This window comes from Haliaeetus leucocephalus, unplaced genomic scaffold (genome assembly GCF_000737465.1).
Source record: "Haliaeetus leucocephalus isolate CR32 unplaced genomic scaffold, Haliaeetus_leucocephalus-4.0 Scaffold752, whole genome shotgun sequence".
Classification (NCBI taxonomy): domain Eukaryota; kingdom Metazoa; phylum Chordata; class Aves; order Accipitriformes; family Accipitridae; genus Haliaeetus; species Haliaeetus leucocephalus.
In genome coordinates this window covers 5,844,136-5,866,821 of record NW_010973188.1, presented here as the reverse complement: position 1 = coordinate 5,866,821, position 22,686 = coordinate 5,844,136, and the positions used below count along the sequence as shown (strand labels likewise).

The 22,686-nt window shown below is 37.0% G+C and overlaps 1 protein-coding gene across 1 annotated transcript in view; it reads left to right on the top strand.

Moving 5' to 3' along the window:
* Positions 1–22,686, top strand: part of SPAST (spastin) — a 38,939-nt gene that overhangs the window by 4,481 nt on the left and 11,772 nt on the right. Inside the window, exons 3-10 of the mRNA XM_010581269.1 lie at positions 2,061–2,103; positions 3,694–3,777; positions 5,047–5,130; positions 10,792–10,887; positions 17,897–18,084; positions 19,110–19,243; positions 19,573–19,666; positions 21,952–22,026. Coding sequence (XP_010579571.1) covers positions 2,061–2,103; positions 3,694–3,777; positions 5,047–5,130; positions 10,792–10,887; positions 17,897–18,084; positions 19,110–19,243; positions 19,573–19,666; positions 21,952–22,026 — 798 coding nt within the window. The remainder of the gene's footprint in view (positions 1–2,060; positions 2,104–3,693; positions 3,778–5,046; positions 5,131–10,791; positions 10,888–17,896; positions 18,085–19,109; positions 19,244–19,572; positions 19,667–21,951; positions 22,027–22,686) is intronic.

Below are 22,686 nucleotides of genomic sequence, written 5' to 3'. Positions count from 1 at the left end.
GGGGGGGGGGGGGGGGGGGGGTGGTTGGTGGTGTGACTGTAACTAGGTTTCGGTTTAACCAAGCCAACCGGACAACAAAAGCAGCAGGGACTATAATAAAGGTGCATCCTTTAACGTACTGTCTGAAGAATGATGGAAGAAGTGTTGAAGGGAGTCTTCAGGAAACTTGGCTCCCAAACTGCTCCTTTGGAGTCTTCTGACTTCTAAGGAAAGAAATATTTATGCGTATTTTGGCAATTTAAATAAAAAATATTTTTCTTAAAGTGTTTGACGTTCTTGCTCTTAAGAAATCTATCACTATGTGACTACAAGACCTTAAGGAGGAATTTTATTTTTTTTTGTCTAGAGGATTGGAAAAAAAAAGGCAATTGCTAGTGCATTTGACTTAGCCATTTATTCTAAATGCAGCAACACAACTCTGTCAGCATCTGAAAGGTAGTCCTTAGGGGCATGCTGTGCTGGGTTTTAAAATTCTCTGGAAACATCAGAATGCCTTATTATACCTTTTCAGTTGAGCTTTAGTGAAACTGCTGCCCTAGACAAGGAGGTTAAAAACATAGGAACAGGCCTTCAGTAGAAGCTACATGCTGAGAGCACCATAAAAGCAAGGGATGTGTCTTGCTTTGCATTGACAATTTGGGAGTGGCAGTGTAAGTAAGCTCTGGGAGAAAAAAACCCACTGTGTGCAGCAAGGTTAGTTCAGAACAGCTGTACAGCGTAAGAGCGTTGAGGGTCATGGGAGCAAAGCATGAAAGAAGGTGAGGTAGCTTAAAACTTCAGTGGTGTTGGTGAGAGCTCTGTGAAGAGTAGCCAAGGCTGAAATTATCAGGTGCCTGTTCCGCTGTTGTGGCTTATAACTGTTGGTGGTTTGAAGGGTAAGCCTTCAAATACCGATTTTAATCATGGACTTGCTTTATAGATATTTTTACAGTTGTCATATTTGAATTAGCTGCACAGGTCATACATTTAGTAAGAAAAAAATCTTTGCTGCTAACACAAGCAGTTGCAAAGCTGTTACAACCTGCAAATGCAATATTCATTTCACTGAGAACTCACTTTGCTTTAATACACAGATTTGTTATTTGCTTATCTGTTTTTACTGGAATACATGCATACCTTTGAGTTTATTTTATATGTAAACAAGTGGGGTTTTTTATGACTTCCAACAGAAGACAATTCATGAGGCATAGTATGTGAAATGGTTAGGATTTCTAGATTGCCTAATATCCTGTTTAGAATCATAGAATCATTTAGGTTGGAAAAGACTTCAAGTATGTGGCATTTTTGCTGTTCTGGAAGCTATGCATGCTTCAGTAATTATGATAGCACTTCTGGTAATTTTTATGCTTCTGAATTATTGGGGAAATTGATATTCTTGTTTTGGTATTTTCAAAATCAAGCTTAACATCTTTTCCTGGGACTGAGAAGGCACATGTGGTGGGTGACCCCAGCCAGCAGCTAAGCATCCACATAGCTACTTGTTTACTCCCCTCAGTGGGACAGGGAAGAGAATAGGAAGAGCAAAAGTGAGAAAACTTGTGGTTCATGATAAAGACACCTTAATAAGTGAAGGAAAGAGGTGGAGGAGGAGACAAGCGATGCAAAGGCAATTGCTTACCAATGCCCAGCCAGTTTCTGAGCAATGGCTGCTTTGGAGGACAGCCCCCAACCTGTTCTTCCTCTACCCAAGTTATTACTGCTGAGCATGATATTACATGATACGAAATACCCCTCTGGCCAGTTTGGGTCAGTCAGCCTGCTGGTGTCCCCTCCCAGCTTCCTGTGCACCACCAGCCTACTCACTCAGGATCTAGAGTCAGAAAAAAAGAAAACCTTGGGACTGTGCAGGCTGTTCAGCAATAGCCAAAATGTTGGTGTTGGTCTGTGACTGTTTTAGTCACAGATCCAAAACACAGCACCATAGGGGCTGCTATGAAGAAAATTAACTCCATCCCAGTCAGACCCAGTACAGAAAATCAATTACTTCTAAGGAATGTAACTTTTTTTGGTTGTGCTTTTAATGTCTTAATCACTGAGAACTGGTAAACTGTTCTGTGTAGATTCAGAGCACTACCTTTGCAAACAGCTCGGTAAAAGGTGGAAGTGAGGTTTTAATGATGACTTTGGCATGTTTGCAAAGCAATTCAGGCAATGGCAGAGGTGGCTGGAATCATCTCTAATTTGATTTCTAATAGCCATAATCAGCACTAGATTTACACTGCAGTTGAAACTGTTTCTATAGGTGATGGGGAGAAGCTTAAAGGAAAAAAGGCTACAGAGAGGATCAAAGTCACTCAGCTTTGATTTAATTTACCTAGCTTTGTCCTTAACAATCAGGATATATGAGGCTGGTGGAGAAAGGGCAGTAATAAAATGATTCCCACGGTGTGTGAGGTACCTGACTGTAGGTAGGTGCTGCTCCTGTGGTTTGTGTCAGTAAGAAGAGCAAAGCATGGAATTACCTGCACAGGGTAACTTGCCAAATGTTATTAAAAGATTTTGCATCTGGAGAGGATCAAGAGAAAACCCTTAAGAGGATTCTAGAAATGTATTGAAATATTTTTACTGGCACTGAAATTTGCTAGAAAACAGGTTTGGGACTGAAGTTATCAAAAGACTTGAGTGCAGAAGCCTCAAAATCACTGGTAACTGGCACTTAGGAATAGTTTTGTGAAACGTTATCTCTTCTGAAACTAGGGTAATGATATCTGAAGGTTTCATTCTAGGCATTTTTGTTTTTTCTAGCACTAGCAGCTTTTTAATGCTAATCAGGTTTAAATTCTAATACCTAACATGCAGTATTCCTGTGTGGAAAGGCATGCTTAGTGTGACATAGCTATCTTGCAAAAGTATGTTTCCATATGCAGGCAAGTATCTTTTTAATGCAGAGTATTTATAGAAGGGGAGCAATATGCAGTAGATATTCATATCTCTTCAATGGGTTATTTGCTGTCACGGTGTCAGATAGTATAGGTTAGTCCTAGGCATGTTCATGGTTGTATTTGCTGTAGTATCCGTGTAGGACATTGTTGGTACAGAGTCGTACTCTAATTCTACATGTGTTGTACTTCATGTGAAAGTTGACATACACCTGCAATACAGCAGCTTCATGATAGGATGAACAAAGAAATACCCCCATGACAAATGAGCTGATCTGTATAAAAGTCAGCTGGAGGAAAAGTGTCTCTTGTCTCACTCGTGGAGTATCTTAGACTCGTTGCTTTTCTTCTCGAGTTGCTGAGCTTCTAGTGTTACTTTGGTATTGGCTAACACTGGAAAATTAAGAGGCATGTCTCAGTTTGATGTTCCAGAAAGAAAAACTGTTAATTTCACCATTTCTGTTGTAAATTAATATGTGTAGGGTAGCTTTTTTACCTTTTTGGTGTGTGGGGTTTTTTTGTTTGTTTGTTTGTTTTTTTAGGGGACTAATCTCTTTAAGGTGGATGGAGAAGTATTCCTGAAACAGGCAAAAGTGATTTGAGGCTGGTGTAGTACCTGTTTTTAATAGAAAAGCTTATTTGAAACTAAGTAGATGTAAAGTTGACAGTGTCCCTTTAAGTTTTTCTTTAAATCATAGGATTTTGTTCAAGTATCTCTTCCCTCCTCTTACTTGTTTTACACAGCATTATATGGAACCATTCCTAAGCTTTAATTCATTACAGAAAATAATGGGTTCACTTCCTTTTTAAGCAGGACAAAAGGAACAAGCTGTTGAATGGTATAAGAAAGGAATTGAAGAACTGGAAAAAGGAATAGCTGTCTTAGTAATTGGTCAAGGTAAGCCAGTTTTGAGTTTTGTGGAAAAGATTTTGGTTTATGGCTTCTTCAAAGTGAGGAATCAATATTGCTGAATATGGTAGGTGCTAGGAATGGTCTGCTGTATGAATTAATTCATAAGAGTGTTTCTTATTCCTGTTTTAGCTGTAGGTGGACACTGGTCCATTTCTGTGTTCTACCTTAATGGTCTGGTCTATAACACATGCAAATCTTGCTCCAAGTATTTTCAGACTATCCAAAATCATAAGCAGTTCATGAAAATTCTAAAGTAAAACACTTGATTTCTTATATAATGGGAATGCCAAAATACTGAGTTCTGATTTGATTTGCCAAAGTTGACAGTTCATGTTCTCACTTACGCAGAATTTCATATTCCCTTCAGTATAACTAAAAAAGAAACACCCCAGTTTGGCATGGTCTAGCATTGTGTTTCTGAATAGCTTATGCCAAAATAGCTGAATATTTCAAACAAAGGGAGAAAGCCATCTGTGTATATGGAAACATTTTAAGCTGTAGTGTAGAAGCAGGTATGTACCATAGAGAAATAGGTATAGTGAAGGACTCAGAAGTAATAATATAATAGTAAACAACCCAAGCTCCCCACCCTCCTGAAACCCCAAACCTGTAACTGCTTTTGCAGACTGCTATTTTGTTCCTCAGCTATGTTTAGAAATGTTTGAACAGTGTGTGGTGACATGTTACTTATGCAGCAGTACCAGTGGCATTTGATACAACCCATCTAAATTGCACAGTTTGAAAAAAAACCCAACTTGACTTGAACAGATATTATTTTTTAGGAAGTGGTGATATTAATGTCTGTAATTCTGTGTGTTTTGAAATGTAAAGGGACACAGTCAACTGAATTTAAATATCTTAATTTTGCCAGAGTGAATTATTTCAAATTGTACTTGCCTCTCAGTCACTTTTCAAGCTTTTTAAAAATCTTTTTATTTGACTTCTGTTTAGAAAAATGCAGTGACAAAGAGCATATATTAGGTCAGCATGGAATGTTAGAGAATATGCAAAGCAGTGCTTGGGTTCCCACTGCTCTATGAGCAATAATGTAAAGCAGATAGTGTCAACTAACTTTAAATTCTTGATTAAATAGAAAGCTCTAGGATTTTTCCATTAGTTTTGCAATGATGTTCTTTAGTGGAGGGGGCAGGTAAGGGGTGGGAGGAAAAGGAGGGAAGGCTGGGTGTCAGTATTTTAGCACTTTAAAAAGTTAATTTGCCAGATTGTGTTTTAACATTGATTTTTCTTTATAAGGTGATCAGTGTGAACGGGCTCGACGTCTGCAATCTAAAATGATGACAAATTTGGCAATGGCCAAGGATCGCTTGCAGCTTTTAGGTACCAGTTACAATTCATGACTTTGGAAAGTTTGTCATTATTCGCACAACTTCATGTAATGCATTCTTCTAAAATACGGTTTTGACTTTTAAAGTGAAGGTGTCATTATCTGTGTAGGGTCTCTTAAGTCTGGTTTTTAGTTGAGAGTAAGTAGTATTTTTTCAATGCTGTTGATGGATTTTGAAATTGGAATCTCATGACCCACTTGCCTATGCCTTAAGAAATTGGTGTAAAAGTAACTGAGAAGTCTTTATACCATAGCACGCTTGACTCATAAACTGAGGAAGTCTTGACTAACTCTTGTTGGAGTTAGTTTACGTTTGCTGTGTTAGAGCTTTAGTAAAACTTACAATATATTGCTGATCGTGAATGCTAAGTGTGCCTTCTGTGTAACTACTTCATGTTCTGTTAATTCTGTTGTCACTCAAGTAATAATTCTACTGATTATTGGTATGTACTATAATAATTCTTTAGCATTTTGTAGACCATAAGGTTGTGAAATCCTAATTCTTGTAATTTTTATCTAGTAGTGTTCTATTTTAAGACTAGCAGGTAAGATCACTTCTTTTCAGAAGCACAGTTTTAGCTTTATCAAAATTAAGTGCTGTATATGAGCTCTTAATGGACAGAGTAAAACAGGCAGGATTGGAAATGGCATCTTTCTGTGCATGATAAACAGACAAAAATTCCCCCTCCTCATCAAACAACAAACCCACAGCTTTGTGTAGTGCATCCTCTAAATTGAGTTTTGGAAATGCTTTCAGTTCAGGCAGTAAAATGAAAAAAAAGATTTTTTAATTGCTCTTTAAGGGAGAACTAACAAATGTACTTGAGTTCAACTTGTGTATCTGCAGCTTTAATCTTGCACTGTGTTGTTCTGAGTTCTACTAACTCCCTCTTCTAGGAGCGTATAGAGCAGACAGGAGAACTCGTGTTCTTTTCTCCTCTTACACTTTGTGGTTCTGTGGCTCTGACTGGTGATTGACAGGGAAGTTGTGGCAACCACAAGAAAGTGAATCCCTTTTGTTTCCCTTGAGTTCCTGGTGTCCTTAGTTCTTTTTTGGAAAAAAAAAAAAGTGAAGGGAACATGGGGTGAAAGAGGCTTCCAGCTTCTATGCTTTATTATGGGTGTTTGTTGGTAGAACCTTAGTATGTGCAGATATTTCTACTCATTAGGGTTAAAGGCTATCTTCTAGAGGTAATATAAACTAGTGAACAAAAGAGTGAAAGTGATTACATGCTAGCAGCCTTTGATAAGGTATGGCTTGTTGTTGACATCCTTAATTGCAAGTAAGTAGGATTTCTTTAAAAATTTGCTGCTGTTTGAACCTTGAAGTAACAATGTCTGTATTTTGTGGGTAGTGCTTCATCCTTGCTTGTGTTATTGTAGTAGCACTTGCGATGATAAGTTGATTGCTTGCTTGCGGTGCTCTGATTGAGAAAGAAGATAAAAAGGGTAAACACTGCAAAAAACCTAAAGTTGAAGCCAAGCTGGTACATTCATCTCTACTACCAGAATGTGTGATCGCATGCTGTTTTACAAACGTTCATGTGCTTCATTCAGAGTGCATATTGAAAGTAAACAGAATAGTGTTTATTGCATAAGTTGATGTCAAATATGATTTTATTTTATTTTTACTTTGACATTATTAGAAGTTTAGTACTTTGTTCTACTTAGGTTCTTGTTCAGTTTGCACTAAGGATCTGCCTCAAACAGTGTACCTAAGAGCAAAATTTGGATAGAAAGGAGCAAGTGAAGTCATCTGCCCTTTAGGAAGGAAAAAGATGTGGTTTGGAGAGATATTCCAATGGATTAAAATCCCTGCAAGCTTCATCATTATGGATCTATTTGAGTAATATTTGTTACACCTTCTAACAACTTTCAAGTATTGACAACATCTGTTTCTATTACTTTATATGTCATTTTACATAGATTTTGTGGAAATTCAAGGTAATCTAGAGTTGAATTGCATGTGCAATTCTAAACATAACTTTTAGCTTGTTACTTATAGTGACAGATATTTGGAAGCTTTTAAGTGGTGTAGAGATGCTTTTGTAGTTGAACTAAACCTGAAGCTGTTAAGGTTCAATAAAGTGATTTTTCCTATGAATCCAGCTCTTAAGATCAAAGAGTAAGTGTTTTCTGGAATTTTTCCATTTCTTAAGGTAGAATAGGTAAGTCCTTTATTGCATTAACTGGCAGGATAAAACAGACCTAAAGTAGACAATAATATCAATTATTTAATCCTGCTGGCTAAACAGAGATGTGATTGGAGACTGCCTAACTGAAACGCCATCCAGTCAAGCAAGTTACATTGGTAATACATAGAAAGTGAAAATTAAATCAAATGGTTTATAACTGTCCCTTAAAAGTGCTCAGTGCTTTGATTTTTTTGAGGTGCATTGGATCATCAGTGTAAGTTTAAGTTGCATGACGCCACTGATGGGGGTGTTTGACACCACTGATGGGAGTGTGATGTCTGATTACACCCATGTATTATCACCATGTGTCATCACACCACTGATGCTTTTTAATGTTTGACCAAGAGGATGTAGCTACTTACCTTGGATATTGGCTTTATCGTTTTGAGCCCTGTTTTCATCTTGAGTCTAAATTACTCTATTGTATTCTGTTTAAAGCTGTACTATGACACAGCCAGATAGCTGAAGTTACTCCAGGTGTGTTTCAGAGCACCTCAAGGTGACTCAATCACTTTGACAGTCCAGTGACAATATTGAGTTGTGCTAGCTGTTAGGGGACTTCCGAGTTCTACCATTTGAATTGGTGGCGGCCCCTGTTTTTGACACAGTTTTGGGTGTGTTAACTGTGCAGTTATTTAGATGAGTGGATAAATCTTGCTCTGGTGGTTGGTCTTCATAGACCTGATCTCTCCTGGATGACTGATGACACATGTTAGAATCATTGTATTTGATATATTTAGAATCAGAGGAGGATATTTGTTTCCTACAATCGATACATAAAACTCGGCAGTTTGCTGTTCCTAAGATAGATAACCACAATGTCCATTGCAACACTATTCAATTCTAATATTATCCATGTGTTGTAGCAGTCTGTGTTCTCCCCTTTCAGAGAGACTTTCTGTAGGGGGACAGAATTCTGTCAGCACTAGTGCCTTTCTGTGTGCTATGTGTAGCTTCAGTATTTTGGTTGAAGGATGCACATGGCACATAATTAAAATTACTTTCATCAGTATCTTCTTTGGTAATAATTCTGCCCGTGTATAGACATGGGCTTCAGTGGACACCTTTTGGGATTATTCTGCTTTCTTGGAGGTCTTTTTGCTTCAGGCTTGTGTTACAGGGCAATGTTCTTTTTTGTTAGAAATCAGTTACTTTGAACTCAAAAAGTCTAGTGTTGCCTAAATAAGACAGCAGCTGTAGTGGTTTATTTGGTAGGTTTATGTCAACATATATCATCAAGGAGAAATAATGAATGGGATTCTGCAAACTTCCCCCCCCCCCCCATGTCTGCAGACATAAGGAAAGCATTTAGGTGGAAGGTGATAGGGTGTCCTGTTAGTTCCCTGGAAGGATATTTAATAGCTCAATTTATTTTCATTGTTCCAGAGGGCTCTACAGCTACACTGTCTCTCAAGAAAAGGGATACATTTGCTTTATGTAATTTTACAAGCACTATTAAAATCATGTGTTAATACATAATGTGATGGGAAGACAGTGTGTGAACTGAAACTGGACAACAGTTGGAATACATTTTTTTGTTGCAGTTTTGGAGTTTCTGTATGTGTGGAACTTGATAAGCCATTGATAATTGTGGTAAAACCCCAGCCTCAAACTGTAGCATTGAAGCAAATAGCATTTCCTGAATTCCTGCCCAAGCCAGTTGATTTTATTATGGTCACTCACTAGAAAGTTCTTTATTAAGTTCAGAAATGTTCTCCAAAACTTAACTGATTATCTAATATCTTACAAAGTCTATTAATACTAATTTTGTTTTCGAAGCTTCTCTATGTGCTTTCCATTTAGATTGCATGCACTGGGCAGGGAGTAGATTATTCTGCTCTCTCCTTTGGTAGTGCTGTGCCCACTAAAGTTGTACACTGTGTTTGTGGTCAGTCATACTAACAGGACTTTTCTTAGACTTCTTTAGAGGGAGGTTTCTTAGGGTAACTTCTTGCAAGTTACAAAGCTTGTGGTTAGTTGTAGGCTGTTCTTGTGTGACTGACATTTTTTTTGCTTTACTGTACTTGACTCTTCATTGCTTTCAATTTAAAACAAAGTAAACCCTGGGTGCATGTACTAATCTTGAACTTTAGCTTTTCACATTTGCCTGTGGCTACTAAGTTTTCACTCTAAACTGCATCTTGTTCAGTCTGGATATTATTATTAAACCATCACTTAAACTATTGGGTCTAAAGATACTTTTCAGGGAGGTTAAGCGGTGAGTGATGACGAGCAGGCAGAAGAAGAAAGAAATGAAGTAGAAAGACTGGAAAAAGATTTGTAATAGACAAAGAAGCGGAATCAAGGAAGTGTTTACACCTGTTGGTTGTACAGTCTGCAAGCTCTGAATGGCAATTCTTCCTCCAGTCAGGGCATTTATGAACTTGGATGTGCACATTTTCAGTAGAATTCAGCTGCTTTTGCAGTATGTGCTTTCATGTTGCCAGAGGACATCACTCCTCTAGCTGGCCATCTGTATTCCTGCAGCTTCTTGGTACTGTTATCGCTTGGGGAAGAGGAGGGGAAAAAAAGGGGGGGGGCGGGGCTGACAATGTATGCCTTGCATCCTTACAAACTGTGTTTTGTTTTTATAAAAAAGGGGTGTGGGTGTGAAATAAAGGTAGGAGAGGCTGTAAAGTGCCCCAAAAGTAAGGCCTGGAGGTTTTTAACTGCAGTGGGAAGAGCAGGAGTGGTAGGTGAGCTGCAGAGAACAAATAGTCCCAAGACTTAATTCTTGTTTTGTGTCGTTTGCAGCCTTACACCTCTTTGACTTATGCTTTGGCTAGTTTATCATGACTTCTTAGAGTTAATTTCTTTCTCCTTAATCTTTAACCTTATAAATCTTGTGTTCAGATGTTTCTGAAGTTAATCCTCTTAAAGAACACAGCTTGCATGACAATCGTATTGATTTAATTTCAAGGCAATTATATTTCTAAATAGAGATCTTGAAAGGCATCATCATAATGTATATATGGTGTTTTGCTTGAACAGTTGAGATTTCTGTAAAATGTTGACTGGCTGTTACTAAAGTGAAACATTTAATATGCAGGAAAGTGATGACTCTTTGCAGTTCATCAAAAGTAACACCTTGGGGAGGACATTCAGAAATCGGTTATCAACACAAATATTTAGTAAATGAAGTTGAATTAATCCTGACTATTGCTTTTGAGAAGTAACTACAATCACTAGACTGGAAAGATTGTTGTAATTAACTCAGCTGTAAATGGCTAGTTTTAAAGCTGTTTTCAGTCATGCTCATACTGACAGAATTTTCTTACAAGCTTGCTAAACATGTAGAATAGATAGAAATATTCCTTTTATCTTTAACCCTGTATCAAGTATAACAAAGCCAAACTTGACATTTGTGTGTTCAACATACATAAATTTTCTTGGTTCATTTTTATTTTTTGTTTGTTTATTTTGTCCTTTTTCCTCCCTTCCCCTCTGTCTACTATGTAGAGAAGCTGCAGGCAGTTTTGCAAATTCCCAAGCCGCAAATGGAGGTCTATAATGACAGTACTAACCTGGCATGCCGCAATGGACATCTCCAGTCAGGTGGGTTTGGTTTTACCAGCACCTATTGAGGGGATGTCTCTCAGTTTTTGGTGTATTACAAGGGAAAATATGCAATACTATGTTCTGGCCCCACCAACTTTTAAAAACATTGGTTTATATTTCTGTTTTTAAAGGCTTTATGTAAAATACATTCCATCCTTTCTATGACTTTCACAACACTGTGTTATTTTGTAGTATTAGGTTCTCTCTTACAATGACTGTCTTAGAATCCAAAACTATTTACTAAGACAATATTTTAGAAAATACTTCTCATTCTATTCTTAAAGGAATTAAATTAAACCTGTTTTCGAAAGTGTCAAAGTCAATATAGGATATGTAGGTTATATATTGTGCCTACATAAGTAGTTCTTCCTTTATGATAATGTGAGAGTGAATGTGCATTTGCATTAAGCTGCTTTAAATTTCAGGGTTTTTTACTCTGAGAAAGTGATACATGATTAAAATAAGGGGGAAAAAACGCAGCTCTTGATTTTTGTCAAAGAAGGTTGTTTTTATCCTTTGCCAGAAGACTGCACTAGGGATACCAAGAAGTAAACTTGTTTGTCTATACACAAGTAAAATTACTGCAAGGTTTGTGAATTGTCTTCAGGGAATGTTTTAAGCCAGCAGTAAGCTATTGTCACAACTGCGATCTCAACTGATAATTCATACAGTAGACTATAATGAGGTTAAATAAAATAGAGAGCTAACGAGCAATGGAATTCATAAAGCTTGTCTACTGAGTCAAGAGCAGTATTCGGTTTTTAAAGTAACTAAACTTGAAACTTAGTGTAAACCACATGCTTCTCTTTTTTTTTTAGCTCCGTTTCTAGTTCTGAAGTCATCTTACTGTTTGGTTTTATTCTTTCTAATGTATGAGAAGTCAAAGTAGTGGAACAATGTCACATTAGGCATCTTTAGATTGCTGTATGTGTGGTATTTTTAACTGCATTTATCAAAAAGCTGTAGTTAAAATGGCTCTTCAGTATAAGTTCCTGTGTAGACTGAGCTTGAGAACTCTTTACCTTAAATGATCCAATACAACTCTTGTCTTTTTACCTGCTTGGCTAGTGATTGAATGAACAAATACATACACAAAAGTTGATAACATGCTCCATCTGATTCGATATGAACAGCTTTTTCTTTAAACTCTTTCCTTTATATGTTTTTGTACCTTTTCCTCAGTGTATCTCAGAATTGGATGCTGCAGGAGAAGGTTAGACTGAACGTTCACTCTTAAAACTGTTAATTTAGTTACTTAAATCTGTTAGTAGCAAAGCATAGAATATTCTTTGGCATCTACTGGAAATGAAGAAACATTTTGCCAGTTCTGTGGCAGATGTTCTTATTTACAGAAATTCCTGGAGCAGGAGGTGGTCACTGTTGGTAAACTTGTGGAAATTGGTATTAGTCAATTTACCCATTTCGAGTTATATTCCTGGTGACTTACAGAAGATGGATAACCACTTCTGCAAAACTGTGGAGGAAAGGGTAGTGAAACAACTGCAAAGGGCTGTGGTCTTCTGGGGATGCTTTTTTCTGAGGACGTGTCTTCCAACTTTCTGAAAAGGAATGCAGGCTAATGGAGAAACTTTAATTTACCAGGCTCAGTGGGATCTGAGAAGAGACAGAAGAACTAAAGAGCAGGTCATTAAAAAAAAGTTAGGTACCAAGCATCTAGTGATTACTTTGAACAAGACTGCAAGAGGCTTGTTCCTATTGCCATTTGCATTTATATTGCCAAAGGTAAACTTTAGATTCATAACTTGTGGAAGTTAGTACCCAAAGTACTGAACTTCTCCTGCAGCTGTGGGGTAGTACCTGATAGTACCAGGAAAGTCAGCCTATTAACAGTCATCTGAATTTCTTAATTGGTTGGTGCCTACGCTCACATGCTGACTCTCTCTCTCATGCTCTCTCCGTCTCCTTTTTTGGGGGGTGGGGGGAGGGAGTACTGTTTGTAAGATGCTGGTGCTACACTTTTTTTCTTAAAAGTACTTCCTTTATACGTGTTGTAAAAAAGATGTTTTTTTCACCTGGACAGCATTAATCATTTAAAAGCACAAAGTAGATGGCAAATTCTTAGAAAACTGTACAATACCAGCTTGCAGGCTACTTGAGGTAAGAGGGCTGCTGTTAGTGAGAAAATAGAGGCGCTGCAGAGGTACTGAGCTACAGGGCTCTGGCGTAAGTTTCATTTTTCTGTCTACATGAAGTATTACTTGGGCTGTTGCCTAATCAGGCTGGGCTTTTTAAAAGTCCAGGATTTTATGAAGTGTGAAACGTCATCGTTCGTAGTTTTAACATCAAGAAAGTGCCTTTTTGCCTGTTCTTTGATCAAAAAGTGCTTTGCTTTCTTTCATTTGCCTTTGAAGGCCTAAGTCTTTAAAGATGTTTTTGCTTCTTAATTCTGTCTGATATTCTGTTCTCACAGCTATACTGCGCATTTTTTATACTTCCAAAATGTAATCGATTTGAGATTCTTCCTTCCAAGATACTACACGTCAGCCTTTCACACTATTTTACTTGATTCTAGCACAAATGACTACCTATCCCTGTCATCTTCATTCATAGTTTCTTAACTTACCTGAATAGCTAGAGATTTTTCTTGAGAATTTATCTGATAGATTTATAATGAGGTTTTATAAGACCTTATTACAGCAGTATCACCTACCCTTCAGTTGCAGAAGGCTACACAGTAACTTGTCTCAAGAGTAGTAACAAGTAGCCTTGACCCAAAACTTTATTTTGAAATACATATTTATTGTTCAATATCCATCACTCTTATTCTCATAGCAGTCTTAAATTAGATGTAAAACAATTTAGCTGTTTGCTTTTTTTCCTCAGACATGCATGTTTCCCTTTGCATTGTAGGTTGTTGGCTTTTGTTTCTAAACTAGCTTGGGAAGTAGATGATGCCAGTCTTGCCAAAGGCAGTGTTAATGAGTTTTATGAACTTACTTACTGGGCATACAATACTGGTAGTATTACAGTAATTCCAGTGTACCATTTTGCATTTAATATGTAAATCTCAGCATGATATACGATCAGAGAAAACATTACATTTCTCTTTCTTACTGCAACATTAGCACTGTGCAAGTAGCTTGTATTTTATCTCAGCTTTCACTTGAAAGTATTTGCTGGCTTGTCTTTAATAGTAGGCATATATTGGCAAAGTTTTTCAAGTTGCAAAAATTCTACTCTTAATACTGAAGTTTTTTAAGGAATTTCCCAAGTAGAAGAACAAGTATCAGTAAGATCATTTTTAACACCATAATTTGGCCACAGTAGATCTTTGACACTGCTCTGTCAGTTCAGAAGGAGAACAGCCATCCTGGATCTGTGTAGCTGTGCTACCATTCAAAACATGGACAGGCCCTTGTTAGTTGCTGACGTTTTCTATTAGGTAGTTTTTATTACTTGAATGTACCTACTTGAAAAATCTGAATGTAATCTTCAAAGGAATTACTATTTTGGGGGCTATTGTGAATGCTAATCCTGAATAACTATTGGTCTTTCAATTGCATCATGTATTTTGCTATGCAGTATTTGCAGAAACTGTATAGCTAAGCAATTTAAAGATTATTTTTTTTAAATGAAACTACGTACATAAAGTTACAGACAATTTTAGACTTGCGAATTTTTTTTTTTCCAACATCATTTCCTTGATGATTTTTAAGGTTTCACAACTAAAGTCTGGAAACTGTTCTGCAATACTGGAACTGCTGCTGCTAACTTTAAACTGTTTCTTTGATGCTTAAGAAGTTATAAAACAGCAGAAACTTGTTCATTAAGGTGCACCTTAATTGAGTTTTAGATGCACAAAAGAAAATATAATTGGTTTGCATTTTAGAAATACAAAGCATGCTGTTATCTTTATTAAATAAATAAGCTAGAGCTGCATGTTTCCCAGATTGTTTCTGTTTCCAGGTGTGTAGTACAATCAAGCTCCTCTTAAAGCTGTTGAAACATATTCTTACTTCACTTTACCTTTAAAAACAGTTAAATGTAATAAATGCATTTTAACATTTCTTTCTGTAAGGGAGTCTGAAATTGGGCACGTGTGTCTGCAGCTTATCACAATCTAACCAGCAGAAAACCTCAGACAAAATTTTGCTCCTTACTTGTTCATAATTTGTTTGTTGTATTTATATTTGAATGACAGAGTAAAATTGCAGGGATGCTTTCAGGACCAGATAATTATTACTTCTCTATGATCTAGTGGCGTTAGCTTGGAGCTTTGAAGTAAATTATTCTCTGCAGTCAAGAATTAAGAGGGTAAAATCAAAATGATCAAGCCCCTATTACTATCCTATAAGTATATATGAAGTAGAAAATTGAATTGTTCAGTGTTTCAAATACACTTGAAAAAATACCATGGTCTGTCTTTGTGATTAGAATGTATTTTAGGCACTTCCTACTGTTTTGTATGGAATGGTGAGACATTTGGCAAAAGGCTGCTGGAGATATTACAAAGGTTTTAAGGCCACTTGCAGCATATTTTCTGTCTTTCAGCAGATGACAAATACAAATGGATAAGAAATGTGGTTTTGGGGGGTTTTGCATTTGTTACAGCAAAATAAATATTTTTACATAATAATAGGGGCTATCAGTCTGAGAGATACATGTGTTCTTAAACACTTCACTCTTTAGAAATAGGTATACTTTGGATAAACTGTAATTCTGAAAAGTTTGATCACATTTTTATTTGCTGCTTCAATGAAAATTTGTGTATAAAATGAAGTTTCCCTCTGGACTTCACACTGAACAACTGTGTTCAAGAGTAGTTCATCAGTGCTACTTCTGTGCTACCCATCAGGACTGACCACAGAACACATGTAAACTTAGTGGTCTTGATTCCTGGAGGTACAGCTAGAGTAAATCATAATTTGTATTTAAACCTTTCTCTTCCCCCACCCCCCACCCTGTATTTCTAGCTTCCTGAAATACTCCTTAACTGTGCAATTTTATGATACTCAAAATTGTAATGTGTGTGTATTGTTCTCAAATGGGGGTAGTTCTGGGAAAGTGTCATAGTTGAGCAACATGTTAGGGTGAAGGAGATGGAGAAAAACTACTTAAACTTTTTGAAACCTTCCCATGTTGACTTTAAGCTAGCTGTGCAAATGAGGCTGAAGGAAAAAAACGGCAAAAACTAACCAAACTGAGTGCTACTTTTTGATTAAATTGGACCAAAGTGTTGAGTAGCTAGGTTAATAGATTCATATACTGCCTTTTGAACTTGAAAGTTACTAAGTATGCCTAATTTTGAAAAGTTTTTGACTTGGAAATTTCTGTGCAATAATAACTAAGTAAATTTAATCAGTTCTGGATCTGTGTGTGATTTAGTCATTCGGGGCCTTTTTTTTTTGTTGTGTTGGAGGGGGAGGGTGGGAATTGTGTTTTGCCCTTTTTTTGTGTTTTGGTTTCTGGGGTGTTTTGTTTTGTTTTTACAAGAAATGTCTTGCAGATAAATGTAGTTAATCTAGTTAATCATATTCTTCAAGTTCTCTTGGTTTTTGCATATCGATACATCTGCATTGTTTATGATAACACCTGCAGAGCTTCTGTGACTCTTAAAAGGCATAGATTCGTGACTGAAGAAAGGCTTTAGAAGCTTGTTAGCCAAGTAGTTCAATGCATGGATAACTGCAGGCTGCATGAAGGTTTGCTCTTGGTAGTATGCAAGACTTTTATGTTTAAAGAGGCTGAGAACATGGTAGTAATTAATTGATCCTTCCATGATACTGTTTTATTGAAGAATTCTTATTTGAATTTTTTAAACACAACATTCAAAATTATGAGGCTTTCTACTTAAAGTATTTTTCATTGAACTGCAATATTATGAATTAAAAATTCTTCGTAGAGTCATTAACTTCCTTAAAAATCAGAGTTCTTTGGCCTGTTGCTTAAGACTAACAAGTCAAACTGAGTTGCAGATTTCTAAAATGGTAGTGAAGAAACTTGTAGGTGAAATCCGTCTTGAGCTTCCTTACCTCTGACACCATATTTGTCTTATCTAATCAAAAGGCTTCTTAACCCTTTTAAAAGGATATAAAATAAGGCAGTATTTACAGTTTCCATCGCAGACAACAGTACTGTACTAGACAGTTTCCAGTACTGTATTCCCGCCACAAAAAACCCCAATCTGATGTTGTGCTCTAATCATTAATGAGCCTGACCAACCTGTGTGCTTGCTGTAGCACGTTCTTACTTCTTAGTCTCTGTTTTGATGTTTTATACTTGCCATTTCTGTACCAAGGAACCTTATTTTATCATGTATCCCATACAGAGCATGTTGAAATCAAGTGCTATTTCAGTTACTCTGGACCAAAATGGCCTTCCTAATTGAATTCAGTGGTATAATATAATATTTTAAGACTTAATTTTAAATGTAGGAAGGTAAGCTGTTTCAGCGCTGTCCCTTCAGAATTTACTTACACCTTGAGATTCCTGAAGTGCAATCAAGTTGTAAGAAAAAGCTCCTGGTAGCTGCTTGCAGGTATAACTATTTTAATTTTCCCAAATTAAAGTGCCTTGGAGAAGCTTCTGTGTGGAAGGTGCTGATAGTGTTAGCTAGCATCCAAAGTAGCTAGCCTGCTAACATCACTTAGGGAATGAATGCTCTGAATCTAATGGCTTGAAATTTGGGGATTATTATAATGATTATTTTTAGGAGTACTTGGGAAGGAAAATCTTCTGGCTGGTGTTCCGTCATCTTCACTAAAGGAATAGATGGTGTTCTTCCCTTGTTACAGGATTTAGCTGTCTCCAGCTTTTCTAAGATGGCTAACTAGTGTTGGTTTTGAGAGCTCCTAAAAATTCAAAACTTAACTTTAGGAGAAAGCTACAGTTAATATCCCCTTAAAAATACTAAACCTCTTAAAAAACTTGTATTATTCTGCTATAATACTGTATTATATGTGTCAACAATACTGTCTTCAAGTTAGAATTGATGGTAGAAGTATGACTGCTGAAAATGTTCTTACAACATTGGTTTTCTTTATAGAAAGTGGAGCGGTTCCAAAAAAGAAGGATCCCTTAACACACACGAGTAATTCCCTTCCTCGTTCAAAAACTGTTGCAAAAACTGGATCTACAGGCCTTTCAGGTCACCATAGAACACCTAGCTACAGTGGGATATCAACTTCTTCTGTGTCTAGACCAGCACCTAATCCTGCAGCTTCAACTCATAAGGTATGATAAGGATAAATATAATAGCAGTATATACTTTGAAAGTCAATGTAAACTCCAGAACAAACTTTGGATTTACTGCCTTTATTGCAGTATTGTAGTAGCAGAAAGTTTTGGGGAAAAAAAACCCTAAACCCCTAAATTTTTGGCCAAGCCTCTCGAGCTAGGCTGCAGAGTGGATTTTAGAAATCGGGAGGCATTGGGTGGCTGCATGGGCAAATGGATTTTAATTGTGATCGCAGTAATAAATGATAATACTTGTTTTGAAAACTTTATGGGAAACTAAGGGAAGCTTATCTAGGAGAAAAATAAATGTTACTCCCAGTATGTAAAGGAAAAAAAACCCCTCCTAATCCAGAACTACAAGTTTTCCCCCTATATGTTCCTTCTCTTCCAAAGCATGTATGCACAGGTTGTATTGCAACCACATTGGAAAGCAAATTATGGTTAGATTGTGACTGAAATACAAAATTAAGTTCTATACTAATAAGACACAAAAATGCTGCATTTCTTTTGACCCATCTCTTTCCCTCCCATCCTTATCTCCCCTGATACTCACACAGTAAAGTAGAATAAAGAGCAGTATGGATAGAACATAAATGTGGTTAAGCATTGCTGCTGCTATAATATGAAGGCTTTTAAGTGGCCTGTTAGCAAGCATGACAGCAATAGAAATTCTTGCTTATAGGCATTGAGAATCTGAAACAGTTTGTGATGCTCTATGACTAGACAATGCTGGGGGAAAATACCATAGTTAAATATAATGAATTATCTTAAAAAAAAAAAAAAAAATCCCCAAACCAAAATCAAACCAAAAAGCCCCTTCTCACTGGAGCCTAAGATGTTCTGCTAGTGGCTGAATATGATAGTATGATTTGTAGCAAAATACAGCATCAGAATATCTGGTATGTGTTAATGTATTAGGTTTTACCAGACCATATGAAATGTAAAAGTAATTTTGTTAACAGTATCCTTTAAAGTATCAAGTTGGTTTTTTTGTTTGTTTTTTTTCCTCCCCTGTTTTCCAGGCTGCTCCTAAAAACAGCAGAACAAATAAGCCTTCTACTCCTACCACTGCTCCTCGAAAAAAGAAAGACTTGAAGATATTTAGAAATGTGGACAGTAATCTTGCTAATCTTATCCTGAATGAAATTGTTGATAGGTAAGTCTGAAGAAAAGCAGGCTTTTCAATCCAGAAAACCAGTTTTTTGTTCAGTACAGTCTTGGTCCACTTGGAATGAAAATTAGTACTTTTTGTTTGGTTTGGGTTTTTGGGAGGCTGTTTTGGGTGGGGTTTGTTGTTGTTGTTGTTACTTTGGCAAAAGGATGAAAATTCATATCAGAAATGTTTGTCGGTTTAAATGCTTATTATAAGTTGTAGATTTCCTCAAAAGGGTTCTGTATAAGTAGTCAAATGCATTAAATTAGTCAGCTGCAGCTGAAAAAGAGCATCTCATTGTTAGACTAATTAGTATTCCATTTCTTTGTTAGTGGACCAGCTGTCAAATTTGATGATATTGCAGGGCAGGAACTGGCTAAACAAGCTTTGCAAGAAATTGTTATCCTCCCTTCTCTTAGACCTGAGGTAAGCAACTGGGTTTTGTTATCACTCTGTCACAGAATCAAACAAGTATATTGTGCTTCACACATTAAGCAGTGATTCTTGATTCCTGTCTCTACTGGTTATGATTCCTATCGATAGCTGTGTGGTGATAGCTGTCTTGGAAAACGAGAATGAAGAATTTGTGTGTTAAAATAGTACCATGAAATTCCTTGTCATCTGGTTAGTCAGTGTTGGAGAAAGTGACTGAGGCAGTAGCTTAAAATAAACAAAAACCAGCAAACCACAAACCCCTAAAAGACCAAACCAAAAAATTCCTGAAAATTTGTGAGGCTGACTGTTCCAGATAACTATAGCTGTGTGTCCAACCCTATATGGACATGTAAAAGACAAAGCTCATAACTGGAAGAGTAAAACAGATGAGATTTGTATAGGTAAATTAATTCATGACACTATCTGATTTGAAAAATATTAAATTGGTATTGTGGTCAAGTTCTCTGTGTGTATGTTGGTTAGACATTCTTCTGCAGAAGGAAAGTGTCATTGTACCATCTCTGTTATTACAGTGCTTTAGTATGTCAACTTTGTTGTTCAGTAACACTATACAATGAGCTGGGTGGGAAGGACTTTGAGATACGAGGCTTGGAATAGTTACAACTCTTTTGCAATAACAGTTGATATTTTCAATAAGGTTGTCTTTGTATTACTGTAGTTAGCAATGGGCCTGACCTTTGCATAGGTTGAGATATAACAAGGACAGAGAATCCTGCAACTTTTTAAACATTCCTTGGAAGAAAAGATGTTGGTTTTATTCCTTGTAAATGTACATGGTAGATGTGGCAACTATAGGGGAATGTTTAGTAAATTAAATATTACTACAGTTTTAACCTTTAATGAGTCTTGAACTCGAATTCATATTTAAACAAGCCAATTAATGGCATTTTTGTAGGAGCGCTAGAGTTGAGGTGAATAAACAGAAAACAGTGGCTGCAACCATTTCAGCAGTAAGATGCTAATAAAATGCTAGCAATTAGTTCAGACCATTTAGTTTAGTATGATTAGCCTGTTAACAAAAATTTTAAAAGCTTAGTGTGTCTCAGTGATAAATGGCAGTTGCAGCTGAACTGTGTAGGTGATGATCAAGTTGAGGGAGAGTTGTAGATTTGGTCTGGACTATCTGAAAATGGTGGAACTCCCACAGAATGATTCCAAATAAAAAGAGTCCAGCAGGAGATGCACGTGGTGGTGTGCAGTATGGAAGGCAGAAACACTTGACAAATGTAGTTATCCAGTTTAAAATGCTGCAATACATCTGTAAGATAAGTAGTATGTCTTAGTGAATAGGATCATGCTGCCTTGCTATTTTTAGTGATCAAAGTCAAGCACAAACAAAATGCTGTGAATGATGAAATAATACAGAACGTGCATGTTGGTCAGTCATCTTAGAAACACTACACTGGTAATGGAGCCATTTGTTATCATGGATATTGTAGAAAGGAGTGCCTGCCAACAGTGGTGTTTAAACATGGTGTGTATATATAAGAGACTCCCTACTATTCCTTTTGGTTGGTTGTTGGAATTACCAGAAGCTGGAATGGAGGCCAAAAAAGGAACTCCAAAAGTCTTGAGGAAAGTGGTAAAGACAAAGCACTGGCGAAAACAGGCTACTAAACTAAGCTAACTAAAAGATATGTACTCTGAGAAATTGTAGATTTGCTTGCTGTGGTGCTGCGTATGATGGGTGCAGTTCTACGGTGTAGGAAAGATGAATCCCATGCACAGGGAGGGGGAGGAGATTACTATCGGTAGCATTTAGGGAAAGTAGGTGGTGATTAAGTAAGATTCTAAATAGTTTTGGTCAAGGCCTGTCTTCTCAAGTTTCATTTAATAAAAAAAAAAGAGAAAGATGAAGGGGTTCTTCCATATGGAGTTAGTAGGAACATTGCTTTAATTCTCTTACTACACACTTGCATTCCCCTCTTTTTAAATGCAGTTGGGTGCTTTAAACTTAATAGGCTGGTCTGTCTTGTGGAATGTGTTACTGCCTTTTATACTCCTTTCATAGTGCCTCTATGCACAGAATGATCATGAAGTAATTTAACTGTTGTGTCGGAAAAAATAGTGATGTGCATTAGGTCAAGTTAGTGATAGAATGTAGTTCTTTAAAAATGTGTACTGTTGTAGCACTGCCTCTGTTCCTACCACTGCTAGCCAGTGAGCCATTCTCCATCTTAAACCATTTTCTTACAAAGGTAAATCAACATCATCTTTAAGTCTTTGGAGGTAACTTACGATGGTGTACTTTTCAGTTATTTACAGGACTTAGAGCTCCTGCACGTGGTTTACTGCTGTTTGGCCCTCCAGGAAATGGGAAGACAATGTTGGTGAGAAAATGACTTCATGCATGTGTTAGTGGGCTTAAAATGTAACTATGAGGGGTCACTTTCAGTTTGGGTGTTGTAGTAATAAACCGTATATTCTTCCTGGATATGTGTTATGGTGTCAATTTAATACAAAAATGCAAAATTGTTTTTAACTGTGGATTTTGCAGGGGAGGGAATTGCTAAACCGTTCTCTATTTAACTCTTCAATATCACAAGTAATATTTTAAAATTTACACCAGCAAGTCCAAGTTTCATTTTCAGAGAGAGTAAAAGTAACATGGTTAATTGATTGTGTACAGCAATGATTAATCACAAATGGTCTGCTCTCTATTAAAACATACTAGAAGTGCATTTTGGAAATGGGGAAGGAGCGTAGTAGCAAGGGAGGAGGGGGTTGTCTCACTTCCACACTGCTGTGTGAAGAGCCTAGGTGCTGTGGAACTGTCTGGCTGCTGCTTGTTTTCTCACCCTGATGTGCTGGGTTTGGGGAACTGGAGTGAAATGGCTGTGCATCAGCCAGGGAACGTTGCATGTCCTGATGCAGCTGAGCCAGGCACATCATCCTGCATCACATGGCGTGGCTGCAGCTGCACTCTGCCTTTGCTGATACTGAAGCTGGATCAGCTCTGAAATGCAGGAGTGTGAATGTTGAGCAGCTTG